We start from the raw sequence: 14,872 nt of genomic DNA, 5'->3' as shown, positions 1-14,872 counted from the left end.
GGGGGGGGCGCTGTTCCCTGCCGCTCGGCGCTGCCCGCCCGCCCCGCGCCCGCCGCTGCCGCCACCGAGGGGTTCCCGGCCGGCACCCCCCGCCCCGCGCCGCAGCTCCCTCCGTTGTAGCGGGGCTGGGTGCTCGCTGCAGGGAGGGGGGGACGCTGGTCCCACGGGCCCGGTGTCCCACCCCGTTACCGTGGGGGAGCCCCTGCGGGGAGCGGGGACGCCGTGCCGTGCAGGTGAGCGGGGGCCCGGCCGCCCCCCCCCCCAGCCGGGCCGCCCCGCCTTTGTCTCCGTCCTTTGTCCCGGTCCCTGCCCGGGGCAGGGACTGCTCCTGCCACCGGCCCCGCGGGAGCGCTTACCCTGCGCTCCCGCCCCCCTCCTTCTTCGCACCGGGCACCCCCTCATCATGTGCCCCTTGCGTCCCCCTGTATCCCCCCTACAGCACCCTCCGCACCCACCGTACCCAGCACACCCTGAGCCCCCCCGCCCCTCCCAGCCCCACCTCCCCCCGCCCAATGCACCCCAGTCCCCCGGGATTCCCGGCGTCCCCAGTTCCTCTCCACATTCCCCCACTGCCTTCCCCCTGTCTCCTCCTCCTCCTCCTCCTCCTCCTGACGGGTTTGAACACCCCTCTGCCCCCCCGGCAGACCTGCCTCCCCTCCCGCTGCATGCACAGCCGCTGCCCTCCCTGCCGGGCTCAGCCCAGACCGAGGAGCTGCAGACAGGTAGGCAGCGCTGCCCGCATCGCGCTCACCTTGCACCCAGCCCGGGGACGGGTCGCGGGGGGGGCCGGGGGTGCATGCTCCACCGAGCTGATTTCCCTTTGCTTTCGCAGGGATTGGGGAGTAGTGGGGGGGGGGGGGGGGGCACTTTCCCACTTTCCGTGCGCCCCGGAAGAGACAAAGGCCGGGGGTGACGGGGACCCCCAGTACCGCCGCCTCTAGGCTGCCGCCGCCGGGATGCCCTCGGTGCGAGGCATCGCTCAGCGGTGGGAGCCGAGTACCGAGCTTGGACAGCGCCGGTGCTGGTGCGCGGTGCCTCCAGCCAGCCCCATTGTCACCCGTGCCGGGGAGCGGGCTTCAGGCTCTCCCGCTCCCCCCGCGGTTCTGCCACCTGGCTTCTCCTCAGCGCGATGTGCAGCACCGTGCACCTTGCAGGGGTGTGTGGTGTGGGCTTGTGCCCCACCACCCTACTGCAAGTCCCTGCTACTTCAGGGGCTACTCCCGAGATGGCTCTCCTCTTCCCTGGAAACAAAGTCACCTCGGACAGAGGCATCGGCCCTCTCGCAGGTAGCTGCTGTGCCCGTCGTGCACCCCAGGGGTACATCCCGGCTCTGAGCTAGAGCCGCTGTGGAAAGTGGCCAAGGGGTGAAGAAAGCTTTTCCCACCAAGTCATTGTGTTTGCAGAGCCGTGCGTTGCCATGCACCGAGCCCCTGAGTACCCACGGGTTATTCTCTGCTCTTCCTCTGTTGATAAAAGTGAGCTCTTGTTTCTGAATTAAATCAATTTGGCATCAGTTAATGGCTTATTACAGCTAGTAATTCATCATCTAGGATTTAAGTGACATTTATCCAATTCACACCTGAAGTCTTCCGTCAACCAGAGGGTTTAATGGAAATGGTTTTGTATTCCCATCTCCTCTCCCTTGCAGAAGGAGGCATTAATCCTACACATTTTGGTTCAAACTGAGAATGACATGCCAGGAAAAATGTTGAAAACACAGCCTAACTGTTCTGCCAGTCGGGACACATCCACTTCTCGTTCCCAGTGAAGACTGGGCCAAATCTGCCCCCATTCTTCCCTGTCACACTGGTGGGTGCTTTCCAGCCGGGTGAGCAATGACCTTTGCTATTGATTGTGTCTCATTTGTCATTAGGCATTGTGCATTAAACTGGAGAGTCTTCTCTGCTGCACTGACAGCAAGCGACTATATCTTGGATGCTAATCTCAGACTCATTGCTATTTTAATCTCATTATTGGGTAGACTGTTTGATAGCAGGTCGCCTATGATGGCTGTGTCAGCCACTCCGTGAAGTCCCAGAGGGAAGCAGAGCGAAGGGTACTGCATATTCATTCATGTGCCCCTCTTCCCCTTCAATTCAATGATTTGCTGGGCTGCTCTGTCCCTGGAGGGTGTTGGTGCTGCACCCTCCTTGCTCATGCACTGGCACTGAGAGCAGTGAAGCTCTCTGTATGTGTCAGGGTAGGCACAGGAAGAAAGAGTGGCATGGCTGTGGCTGAAGGCAAGAGGCACGCAGTGACTTAAGGGATTTGCAAGGTGTTCAGTGTTCATCAGAGCCAGGGTGCTGGAGCTTAGCAGTGACTTTGTGACAAGTACAAAACTGCCAGCTTACAAGTCTGGGCAGTGGGAGAGGGTATTTCCTGGGTCACCCTGTCTTCAGTGGTTAGGAGGGCAGAGCACAGTTTGTCAGGCAGAGCTGGCTGCTGAAGGGAAGGGATTGCCTGGGCCAGTGGGTCAGCAAAAACACAGTCCCAGTTCCAGCCCTTCAACTAATGCTGATTGATTGAGTCACATTTCAAGTGGCCACTGGATATGAGTTGCCCCAGAAAGATGCTTTGTGGAGGCACAGAGGCAACTACAGCTACTAGTCAACACCCTGCAAGCCCAAATCTCTATGTCCTGGCTCCTGTGCCACTAGTGCAATTAGTGTGCTAGTGAATGTGGCCCTTCCTACAGTGGAGTGCTGTTTTCTCTCACTTTCTGCCATCACCAAACAACACAAACAAAAGGAAAGCCGATGTTTCAAGGGGTGGTGGCAGGATTCAAGTAGCCTAGCCTAAATTTCTTCAGAGGGGAAATCTCTCACACCAAACTCAGTCTTGAGGGACAAGGAAACTGTGGAGTGAGATCAATATGAAAGGCAAGGTAGGGAGGAGAGGTGATGAGGGCAGCTCCAAAGAGGGATCCAAAAGGACTGGAGATGTGTGAGCAAGGAACTCTGCTGCTCTGTCGTCCCAAGGATGTCTGGGCGAGCAGCACAAAAAAAAAAAAATTATTTACAAAGTGAGTGTGCAAGAAATGTTGGCGAGAAGAAAAGTGTTATTACTTTTGCCCCAGGGAGGAAAGGAGAAAAGTGCACGTAAGATTACCGGTCTGCTTTTGGGGATCCTAGAAAGCTGGGGGAGATCCCTTTGAAATGGGAAGGTCTCTTGGCAGATTGTATATGAAGCTTCCCAGCATTTGCCTCCAGAAACAGAAAAACAGATGGAAAGACACCCAGCAGGGAAGTGAAATCTCATTTATCTGCACAATGCCATCCTCGTGGCTCCAGCCAGCTCTCTGCACGTCAGCCTACCCTGTCCATTCTGCTCCAGGCTTTCCCAAGCCCATCCATCACCCTATGGCTTCTTATTTACAGGATACCTGGCACACGAAGCTGGGTTTATTGTCTATCATCCCTGCCACACATGCACATGCACACAGCACCCATGTAGATGCACATACACTTTGTCTATTGCTGCAGCTTGGGATTGTCTAGGAAATCTTTATGCACTCCTGCCAAAGTCTGAGCTTATCAGAGCCAAAGAGAAATCTGGCCCAGAGTACATGCTTGGGTCTAGCTTGGTTCAGCCCCTGAGCATACAAACTGCATCATTCATAGGCTGAGGAGATAAAGGATCTTGATATTCTCTATTTCTCTGTTCAAGAGTTGTGTTCCTCTTGGCTGTGACATGACGAATATGTGTGAAAAGTTAAAGGTAGGACTGTCAGTTATGTGAATGAATGTAGATGATCTGATATTCCTGCTTTGTCAAATACAAAACAAAGGCAGCAGGGGCAGTTTGAGAGCCTATTTCAGAGCCAAGGTGACATAACTGTATTTATAGGGGGAAAACATGCCTGAGTGTCTGTGTACCTACTCAGTCCATGGCTGCCTTGCAAGATTACAAGCAGAGAACCAAGTAATAATCAGTGAAGCCAAAGAAAAACGCTGCCCACAGGGAAAGTTATCCAAGATGCAAAAAAAAAAAAAAAACCCACCCCTCATTTCCCTTACAAGGTTGTGACCATCCACTACTAACCCAAAATGGATCAGAAATAGTGGCTGAGAGACAGCACTGCAACTCACTCATCAGCCCTGAGCCTGCACCCTGGGTAGTGCTAAAGCCTTATCTTTGCTTTACACATTCCCTTGTTAGCAGGCAGATTTGCTACCTCAAGAGGCAGGTGGCTCGTAACCCTGAGGGTATATAAAGGAAGTGCAAGGCATGGAGTGGAGTAAAGAGGATGCAGGTCTGGTGGTGTGAAGAACTACAGTGGCAGCTTAATTTGGCAAGTACTTTGGCTATTTCATTTATTAATATATGAACCCTAAAAAGAGGATGAATTCTGGACTTGTAATGTGTGTTTGTTTTAGAGCAATTTAGGAAGGATATCTTCCTTCTGCCTGGCATATGTTTCAGGGCAGAATTTCACCCTCTGCAGAAAAGGTGCATCAGCAGTGTGAGAACATTGCTATCACGTACATCAAGAAGTCTGGGGCTAGCACAGACTTCTTCTGTGGACTGTGGTCCTGACAGAGGAGAGGGTGGAGTTTACTTTGGTGCTCAGACATTGAGGAACCTGAGCACTGAGGAGAAGTAGGGATGCCATTGTGTTATCTAGCTGCCCTTTAGAAGGGTGAATTTTACAGCTTCTGTAGGCTAAGAGAAATGGAGGAAGTAGGAAGAGGTTTCTGAAGTTAAAGACAGATCAGGACATGGAAACAAGTGATAAAGAGAAGGCTGGGACGTCTATGCCTCTAGCACAGCAGTGTTGCATTAACCCAAGGTACCAAAACTTGTCCATGCACTGTTTTGATTTGGCAAACAGTTTGGACCTCCCCTGACAACAGTCCAGTACAGGTATTTATCTGCATTATTAATGCAAGATTTCCTGTGACACAGTAACACAGCATGTTAGCCTGCCCTCTCAGCCAGTGCAGAGATGACGCAACCCATGTGCTCTAGTTGCACTTTCATCCTGTGTCATGCCAACAAGACAGCTGGGCAGCTTAAATAAATGCCCCCTACACTTTGAAGCAGACCTTCTGTTTAACTGCCCTGCAGCATTTAGCTGCTTTCTAGCTCCTGCTGAAAACCAGAATCTGCAGCTAATGTGTCTGTCAGGTTCACCGTGAAAGGGCCCATGTCTGTGAGTGAGATTGGAGACACCTGCCTTGCATTCTCTTTACACTTGTTCTCTCCTCTTGGCATTTTGCCTACAGATGAAAAGGTAAGATGCTGTTTCCAGCTCTTTGAGCTGTTCTGAGTGATGCCTTGATTCAGCTGGTTTGCTCTGGTTCTTAAAGAGAAAATCTTAGGGAAAAAACAAAGACTGTGGATGCAGAGCCTGGTTTTTGCTTGGTTGCTCTTTGTTCCATTGGTTTTGAAGCAGGACTTCAAGTGCTTTGTTAATAGATTTAGCTGTTGGTCTGGTTTTCCTTTGTCCTAGATAGCTGCCAATGAAATACTATTTCATAGTGTCATGCCTTCAGCAAACGAACTACCCAGCATGTCCTAAATCAGTCCTCAAATAGCAGTTTGTTGTCTTTTGTGGCCAGTAGAAAGACCTGCTTTTCAGACACTGTATTAAAGAGAAGGCCCTTGTGCTGCCCTCTTTCCAGGGGAGGTCTGAACCGAAAATTTGCTCCCAGGCTCTGAGCAATAACAGAAATGAATCTTGGAAAGGCAGAATCAGCTGGTGAACAAGTAAAGAGGATGAAGACATGTCCCTCTAAACTCCCCAGATGCTTCATAAGGCTGGGTCTGCTATAATGGCAGGGGTTTCACTGACTCAAAGCACTCCACATCTGTCTCATAAGTTGAAAGAAGAGAAGAAAGGAAGAACCAAGGCCATTCTTAGGGTATCTCCTGCCAGCTCCACAAAAAGGCACTGAGATTGGCCTCAGGGGATGTTACCTGCCACCCTTCACAGGTGACAACGGCTGGTCAAAGAGTAAAGCACCTGGAGGAGGGAGTAGGAGCCATTGTATTTATGCAGCAAAGTGGTTCACCTGGTGAACAGACAGATGGGAATCAGGTGCGGCTGGGGTGCAGGACAGATGGGGAGGAGGCTCAGTGAAGAGCTGTGGCTGTAACTTTTGTGACAGTATTTCTCAAGTGCAAGCATCGGCCTGGTTTTCTGACAGTCGGTGTCACAGGAAATTCTGGCTTTAAGCATGCCTTCATGCTGGCCAGCTTGAGAGGGACAGTCTGAGAAAGCTACCCCAAAGTGAAAGGCTGCACTGGAAATGCTGAAAATCCTTTTCCCCCTCTTGTGGGAAAGGACAGAAGAGAATGCACAAGACAGACACTTCTCCAATTAGGTCAATGTCTCATAAGCCATGTCTCATAACACAAACATGGGGATGAAAGAAGACCCTCAAAAATATTACAGTGAAACAGAATGAATGAGAACAGGCTGCAGCTGTTGTGCTGAGGGACCTGGTGGGGTGAGGTGAAGTGGCCTGTGCAGAGTCAAGGAGGGAAAGTGGGACAAACTAGAGAAAACTCAGTCTGCTTCCTTGCCCCTTGGTCTTGAGACAAGCATCCCCTGCTCTGCTGACAGCAGATTTGTTTTTCTGCTATGCTGTGAGGTATCAGCACAGAATTTCCAGGTTTTTTAGTTCCCTTGACCAGTTTCAGCCACCTTGAAGCAGTATGTGTGTGCATGTGCATGTCTGTCTTGAGCTGCTCGGGGCTGTTGCTGGTCCTGTGAGGCCACCATCTGCCTCCAGTTCTGTTCATCTTGATATCTTCATTGCAAGGAAACCAGCTGTGAGGAGGGGCTAGTGCCAGCCAAGCCCAGGATGCCAACCTGGCAGCAAACAGCCCTAGCCAGACAGCTGGTGCTGTGCAGGCGGCTCCGGAGCTGTGGCCTGCAGGAGACAGCCTCCCCAGCCCCTCAGATGGTAAGCTGTGAATGGGAGGGTAGGGGGGCTAGTCAGGAATCAAAGGGAAATGTCCTACTGATTGATGGCCCTCATTTGCACATGAAACTAGGACCTCTCAGCCCTGCAGGCCCTGCACGTGTGTCTCAGCTGCTGTAACCAGGGCTAGGAGAGGAGGAGGTAACCAAGAAGGGAAAAAAACACTTCCAGTTCTGGACACCATAAATGTTTTCATTTAAGTGTCCTAAGTCTGAGTCTTGCTTTTCCTTTACAGTTCGTAGAAGTTGGTTGTTTATTTTTTCTTCTTTTGTTTTTTTAATTGCAGGTGAGGCAGAGCACCCAGGATTATGGCAACCTCTTCCACCTTCTTCTCTCCTTTCCTTTTCCTGTGTGTGCTGGTTCTTTCTGACATCAGTCTTGCAGTCTCCCTGGATCCTGGCACAAAGCTCAAAAAGGTCCCAGAGAATGCCAACCATCTTCAAAACCAAGAGATGTGGCTGCAGCAGCAGCCCAGAAGTGGGCACCACCACAAGCATGGCTTGGCCAAGAAGGAGAGGGTCCATGCTATGCCTTCTAGAGGGCAGCCGGCTGGGGAAGAAGCCCTCAGAATGGGTAGCGGAGCTCCAGCTGTGGAAGAGCTGGTGGCAGAGGGACAGCCAGCAGCCCTGAAACAGAATAAGGATGTGTTCCTGGGTTTTGAGTTCCCTTATCCTGAGAGGGAGAACCAGTCCCCTGGATCTGAGAGAGGAAAGAAGCCAAACCGAGAGCATCGGCGACACAGCCGCAGGGACAGGCTGAAACACCACAGAGGTATTTGACCTCCTAAGGGAAGCTGAAGCTGTTGGGTCACTTGAAATGAGTGTCACTTGTGTGAGGGCAAGAAGATGCAGTTGTGGTTGAGCCACATACCCATGTGGAGGGTGTGGGATGTGTGCCTGCTCTGGGGAGAAATCTGCCAAACAAAAGAGGCACAAGAAAAAAGGGGAACTCCAGAATCAGAGGTTTTTACTGCTGGCTGCAATTTTTATGAAAATGACCTGGTTTGCCTTACAGGGGGAGCTCTGAATGTTCCTAGGACTTGAGGGGTTGTTTTGGGGTGGCCTGCTTTGTTTTTTTCTTTTTTTCTTTTTTTTTAGCAAAAGGTTCAATTTATGAACAACCATGTCCAAGCCATGCTCAATTTCTCCACAGACATCAAAATATGACCAGAACTAGAAATAATACAAAACCCCTACTTCACTTGAAGATCAGTTTCTTCTCATCAGAGCTTGTATTCCTCTATATTTATGCTGAACTACAAAAAAATATGAATTTTGCATATGTGAAATTGCACTAATTATTTTAAAATGTGGCTTGTTTTTGACTGGGACTGCTTTCCTTTGCTGGTCAACTTATGGGTGTGTGTCTCTGGCATGGTATGCTCAGTGTGCTAAATCTTTAGTTCTATTAAAACCAGGCAACTTGTGTCAATCTACATTATTTGACAAGCTGGGTGTCAGTATCCCTGAGTTCCATCTATCACTCCTCCCTTTGTCAGTAAGAAGAGCTCTATTGTTTTTTCAGTGGAGTGAATAAACAACTCATGTTAAGCAACACAGAAGAGTAAGCAACAAAGCTGGTTTGAAGCAACGTTTGCAGACTACGAAACAGGCCTTTTTGGTTTAACTTAAGAACTGTATTTAAATTAATACTTAGGAAAAGCAGAGATCAGGCTGTAAAGGTATTCTTATTTCAAGTTGGGTAGGTCCTGACTTGAGCTAAGTTGAAATAACCCACTACTAAAATGAAATAAGAACATGTTCACAGATATTTGCAGCAGCTTAATCCATTGGTTTAAAAATGGTAAACAGGTACATTTTCTACTCTTGAGACCAGAAAAAGAAATCCTTTGCTTCTTAAGCAGGAGATAGACGTATCTTCAAGAAGGTGTGACTTTATATGACTTAAGTGTGGAAAAATCAAGATGCATATACTCTGGACCTGATGTATCACTTTAATAGCACATGACTCTGTTTTACACTGGTCTAAACAGCACCTCAGGGTGGTAGAACACTGGCCAATGGCTGGATGAAATCTGAATTCCTTTGACTCAAATCTGTGGCACACAGAGAGAAAAGGGATGAGAAAGCTAATGCTACTGTACCTGTTGCCCTCTGCAGGGAAGACTCCTGATGCTGGACCGAGCTCCCTGTACAAGAAACCTGAAAGCTTTGAAGAACAGTTTCAAAACCTTCAGGCAGAGGAAGCTACAAGTCTGACTCCCACCATGCTTCTCATCACTGCACTGGAACTAGCTGCTTCTACAGAAGAGCCTCCTGTACTTCCAGCCACATCACCACGGTCACAGGTAAAGACAGCTGGTAACTGCACTGTACCTCTGATGCAGACAGAAATCTCCTGCAGATAAGGTCCAGTTTCTTCCCCCCCCCCCCTCCAGTTAGAGGTAAGTGCTTGCTTAACACCAAAGCCCTCCCTCAAAAGCAGTTCTCTGTCTTGGAGATATCTAAACACCTCTTCATAAACAGCTCTTTTAGTTGCTTCTTTTCCCTGCCCCACCTCTCCCTCAGCTAGCCATCTACATTCAGCTTCAAGGACCAGAGAGGTAGTAGGCGTACTTGGCTGGAGAGGCAGCATGTCCTAATGCTCCTTGCTCGCCTTTTGTCCTCACAAAGAAGCAGTGGAAACTTCCCTCTTGGCTTCAGCTGCAATAAGGAAAAGCTCTGCCCTTTTGAAAATGAGATGCCAAGAATACCCAGTGGACAAGACAGGGGTGGAGGGGGGGCAGAAATCATAAAGCCTTTTTAAGGTCTAAAAGCACCAGGAAAATTTGCAGAGACTTCAGCGTTACTACAGAAGTGTAATTCATTGTCTCTTTGATTTCTTGTGGTTTGCAGGCCCGCCTCAGGCAAGATGGGGATGTGATGCCCACCCTAGATATGGCACTCTTTGACTGGACGGATTATGAGGATCTCAAACCAGAAATGTGGCCATCTGCTAAAAAGAAAGGTGCTAAACCTCCCTGTCCTCTTTCCCAAAAGTCATTCTGTAGGGCTTGTCCCATGGTTAGTGTTCACAGATGTGCTGAAGGATGTGAGATCATAGTGGTGGGTAAAGAGGGAAAAAAGCATAATGCTGATTGTGTTTTATGCTCAGTTTCAGAATGTTTCTCATTTTGGATGCACAGTTTGAGGGCAGAGGGAAAAATGATAGATGGAGGGTTGAGAAATAGGGAGGAGATTAGACTATGAAGGTTTGGAGTTCAAACTCTTGAAGTTTGAGGCTGTTTTTACCCTGGAACAATGTAGTCTCCAAAATAAATACTAGCATGAAATTTTCTATCAGCATCTGTTTTTTTTCCATAGAGAAACGCCGCAGTAAGAACCCCAACAGTGGAAATGAAACCGTGACGGCTGAAGGAGAGCCATGTGATCATCACCTTGACTGCCTCCCAGGTCAGGATCAGCTTGGTAGAGTCATTTCTCCAAACATGAGATTGTTTGAAATCAGCCCAGGTTCCAATACAAGTATCCTAATTTTTAATACTGATAGAAAGTGGTACGCAGAGGAAAGGGCAGAGGCTCTCTAGGCGTGTTGTGGGAATAGATGATGTCTGTACCATGCAGCTGTCACGAGTGCCAATAGCCCTACAAGGGAAGGGGGTAAATGAGCTGTGCTGACCCTTGTTCCTGTGTTGCAGGCTCGTGCTGCGACTTGCGTGAACACCTGTGCAAACCACACAATCGAGGCCTTAACAACAAATGTTATGATGACTGTATGTGCACTGAAGGTGAGTTCCGCTCTTTACTCTCCCTTTTCCAGCTGGCTTCATAGTTGGCTGCGTTGACTTGGAATAGTGGTTTGCATGTGAAAATAGGAGCCAAGCTCTGCTGCTCTTAGCCTTTCCCTGCCACTGACTCACAGTATGACCATTGAGTCATTTACGCTATCTCGTTTTCCCTCTTGAAAACAAAAATCCTGATATCTACAAACCTAACAGAAGAAATCACAACATATTAACACTTCAATGGTGCTTTCAAGTATCACAGGTTATAAAAACAGACTGCTATCCTTGTTTTACATGACCTTATGCATGATATGGTTTTCCTGAGTTAATTTCAGCTGAACCTGTTGCAATTTAGTAGGTGTGGGGAGGACACAGACTTTTGTTTCTTAAAACTATTTCTGAAGAATCCACAGCAGCCCTTAATAGAGAGTTGTGTTATGAAAAATGTTGAAAGGCTCTTCTAGTCTGAACACGTTCAGGATCAGCTCCAGGCACTGGGTCTTGTCTGCCCAGAACAAAACTCTGGTTGCCAAATTTTGTGACCTAGGTACCTAGTGACTTTGACCAGGTCATTCATCTACTTTTTACCCAGTTAAACAGACTGCTTTCCTGGAGTTGCAATGTCAAATGATAGTCTTCACCTTGGGTGTGTCATGTTACACTGGAAGGTTCTAGTCAGAGACAATGTTCTGATAGATTAACCTAGAAAAGTGTTTCTGCAAGCCTAATGAGGGCTGGCCCTGCTTTATACTTAAGCTAGTTATAAGTTGATGCCAAATGTGCATCCTCTGTAGCATTAAAAAGATCCCTGGAGATGTAGGGTCCAGGTAAGATAGACAAGATGCTTAGATAAGAGCAGAGCTCTGATCTTGTGTGCTGTCCTTCCGGGAGACCAGACTGCCCTGGGGGGATTGGTAATGAGGGGCAGAAACCCAACTTCAAGGTAGCTGGCCTCAACGTAGCCCAGGGACATGCACTCCAAAAGGCGGCTCACTGACCTGTGACATCGTCTGGGTCTCCTGTGTACAAGTACTCAAGGACAGTTTATGTGCTGTCTCATTATAAAAGCTATAAATCCTCAGCATCCCCCACTCTGGGGGTGCTGGCACCGTTGCACTCTGCTGCCTGCTCTGGCAGTAAAAAGAGTTGCAGTTTCTAGGATGATCAAATCTGCTCCTGCCAACCCCAATGACCAGATCCTGAGCTACTGAAAATCAGGGCCTTCATGAGAATTATTTACACATAAGCTGTACCCTGTCTGGACCAACTAGCTATGGATTCTGGTGTAACAAAGTCAGACAATAGACACGAAAAGATAAATCTATTAGTGCCAGAAACTGATGAGTTACCCTGACTAGAGGCTCCCAGTGCCTTCCACTGCCATGGGAGAACATGTACTGATTTTTTAATTTTTATTTTTTTAATAAATAAAATGCCTTTTTCTCCCCCCCTAGTATTCATTAATGCTATATCAGATAGCTTCCTTCAGACCCTGCACTTTGAGCATCCAAAATGGAGAAACTGAAGATCAGCAGTGAGCTTCAGATCAGACCTCCCATTAATAACACTTCAAAGTCTCTTCCCTCCTCTTCTGAAGCTTCAGGGAAATAAATAGCAAGGGGAGCTCCCTAGCCATTGCTGCTGCACATTAAGTCTATAGTAATTTCCCAATGGAGAGATCACTTAGACAGTAATGGGAAGTAATAGGGGGAACCAAGCAGGGCTTCCATAAAATCACTGGAAACAATCAGGATAATTCATAGGTATTTCAAGAAGCCAGTGAAACCTTCTGCCTGAGCCAATGAATCCCAAACCAGGACAGTGAGCCAAACAGAATAAAAGGGCCTAGAAAGCAACATGCCCTGCCCATATGAGGCATTTCTCTGCCACCTCATTTGACACAGTTCAGGCTTCCCAGCCCTGTGACTGTCCCCACTGAAGCAAGCTCTGTCATAAACTGAAGCCAGGAACCTAACTGTTTGATGTTACTGCTGTAGCGAGCCCTGGTCCCTCCCACTCACTTATGCGTGTCTTTTCCATAGGGCTACGCTGCTATGCCAAATTCCACCGGAACCGAAGAGTGACCCGAAGGAAAGGGCGCTGTGTGGAGCCTGAATCGGCTAATGGAGAGCAGGGATCGTTCATTAATGTTTAGGAGAGTGGGACTCCTGTCTGGACGGTCAGGAGCTGGGGTCAAACTGTTTATACCTAGCAATGGGAAGTAGAGGAAAAAGTCAAGCAAATGACTGAAGCTGCAGGCTCTAAACATGTCAGGTTCCAACAAGACTGAAGCCCATGTTAATTATAAATAGAGTGGCCTCAGCCTTCTCCATACCAGGGCTGCATTGCCCCTCCCTTCCCTCAGCACATTCCTGTCATTTAGCTGAGTCCTCCTCTCCCGGTTAGTAAGTGATGATTATGACTACCGTTCTGATGGTCCTGGCAGGAAAAGGCTTTGCAGTTTCATCTCCTCCTCTCAACAGAGGCAAGATATGAAAGAGCCTTCAGGTCAAAGGGGATATGAGCTTAAACTTTCCCTTTAACTATTGCTTGAGAAGAAAGGTAGATCCTCCTTAAGGATCAGAGGTTCCTAGAGGATAGGAAGCTTGTAGCCTCCAGATGGAATCAAAGATGGGAAATGGATCAGCATGAAGCTGGCTGCCTTGGTGAGAGGGGACCTTCTGACAGAGCTCTTGCTCTCTCCCTTGTTCACTGCTACAGACATTCCCTAGCTGTCACTAATGCTTCCTACCTGTCTTCTTTGGGACCATCCAGTCCCACTCCTTCCTTGCTGCCAGAGAACCACCTGGTTTCTGCAAGGATGTGGCAAGACATCCCAGCCTGCAGCTCTCACTCATTTAGTTATCCTGCCAAGTCTGTTATTTTTAATGATTATTTTTAGGAGCTTTCTGGGGAAGTGATAGTTTTCCTAGTGAGCCAGAAATGAAGTTTTTTGGTAACAGGAGATAGGGACAGGCTGTTCCATTGTAGTAAATCCTGTGACATGTTGCATGTGTGTTTCCATGATATGTAAATAAAGATATGATAGATATCCTTTGTGCAACTCTTCTGCTTCTTCGACTGCACCTAAGGATGTGGCAGGAGCCAGAAAGGCCTATAAGGGAGCTGGCCAGCAGGTAGCACTGATAACTCAGGTACTCACACAAAGAAATTGTGCTGCTTGGTAGAAAAATTTCTCTACCCAAATTGGAGATCCAAGCTTCCCTGTATCCTCACTCAAATTGCAGCTAACAGTCAGTTTCTGCCTGGTGTAGCCATCCAGATGTTTAAAACTTCTTTATATTACTACTTAGTTATGGACTGCAGTGGTAGAGCAATACAGGCTACCTGTGTTAAACAGGAGCAGTGTTAGTTGGTTAGGATGTTCTTTTCTACTACTAACATGCCAATACCCTGACTTCTGGTGGGAGACAGCTCGGAAGCATTTTAATTGTTAAATTGAAGAACTAGGAGATGTACAGGACTTTTTATAGGAACAGAAATATTAATCCTGGTGCTGTGGTCAGAATCCTCTTAAATGGAACATGCTGGGGTCTAGGGAAGCAGCATTAAGTAGGCAAATCTCCATTTTGCGCTCCTGTTTCTGTTGTAGTGCCACTTTGCATTGTGTATTCACTCGAATGCTGCTAGCATAATAGTTTACGCCTCTAATATGATGAGTGCCCAGTTGTGACTACAGAGATATGCTGTGAATACAATATTAGCTCTGACCCACATACACCTGCACTGCTAGGAGGTACGCTAAAGAAGGAATTTGTAAAGAAGCATTTAGGCAAAACCTACCACTCGGTTGGATGTAGCTGTTTAGATTTCTGCTTACAGCATTACGGTCAGTTCAAAAGGCAGGAATAAAGAAAGGTGGTTTGGCTCCAGCTCTATGCCACAGTAGCAAGGATGAAATTTGTTAACCCAGGGAGAGAAATACAGCCCCTCCCTCAGCCCAGATGCAGAATAGTGGGTGGTGCTGCCAGTGCTATTGTCAGTGGAAGCATGAAGGGAAAAAGGCCTTAATTGATCACAGTCAATTGCAGAGCTCTCAAACCCTGGTCTGTGTGACACCAATGAGAACCACATGTACAGCCATTATCAAAGCCAGGTTTTGATACCACACTGCTTTCCGATATAGTAGCCGAGATCTGTGTTGGAACAGTGCAATTGAAAGAAAGCAGGAAATTTT

The 14,872-nt window shown here is 48.2% G+C and overlaps 1 protein-coding gene across 3 annotated transcripts; it reads left to right on the top strand.

Moving 5' to 3' along the window:
* Positions 1-13,724, top strand: DRAXIN (dorsal inhibitory axon guidance protein). 3 transcript variants are annotated; one of them, XM_054849663.1, is made up of 9 exons: positions 1-233; positions 645-722; positions 1,649-1,828; positions 7,216-7,700; positions 9,050-9,237; positions 9,785-9,896; positions 10,253-10,342; positions 10,588-10,677; positions 12,717-13,713. In XM_054849663.1, exons 4-9 carry the CDS (start codon positions 7,238-7,240, stop codon positions 12,827-12,829), a joined length of 1,056 nt encoding a protein of 351 aa, XP_054705638.1. In that variant the 5' UTR covers positions 1-233; positions 645-722; positions 1,649-1,828; positions 7,216-7,237; the 3' UTR covers positions 12,830-13,713. The 3 variants fall into 3 exon arrangements, with proteins under 3 accessions (XP_054705638.1, XP_054705637.1, XP_054705639.1); XM_054849662.1 differs by lacking the exon at positions 1,649-1,828 and having other exon boundaries at positions 12,717-13,724; XM_054849664.1 differs by lacking the exons at positions 1-233; positions 645-722 and having other exon boundaries at positions 1,783-1,809.
* Positions 13,725-14,872: the final 1,148 nt, after the last annotated feature.

Source organism: Grus americana, chromosome 21 (assembly GCF_028858705.1).
Source record: "Grus americana isolate bGruAme1 chromosome 21, bGruAme1.mat, whole genome shotgun sequence".
Classification (NCBI taxonomy): Eukaryota; Metazoa; Chordata; class Aves; order Gruiformes; family Gruidae; genus Grus; species Grus americana.
This window is presented reverse-complemented; position numbering and strand designations above follow the sequence as displayed.

Coding starts and splice junctions, on each gene's coding strand:
- DRAXIN (XM_054849662.1), top strand. CDS start 7,238: ATGGCAACCTCTTCCACCTTCTTCTCTCCTTTCCTTTTCCTGTGTGTG. Junction 9,897..10,252: donor GCCATCTGCTAAAAAGAAAG/GTGCTAAACCTC, acceptor TTTTTTCCATAG/AGAAACGCCGCAGTAAGAAC. Junction 10,678..12,716: donor TGACTGTATGTGCACTGAAG/GTGAGTTCCGCT, acceptor TCTTTTCCATAG/GGCTACGCTGCTATGCCAAA.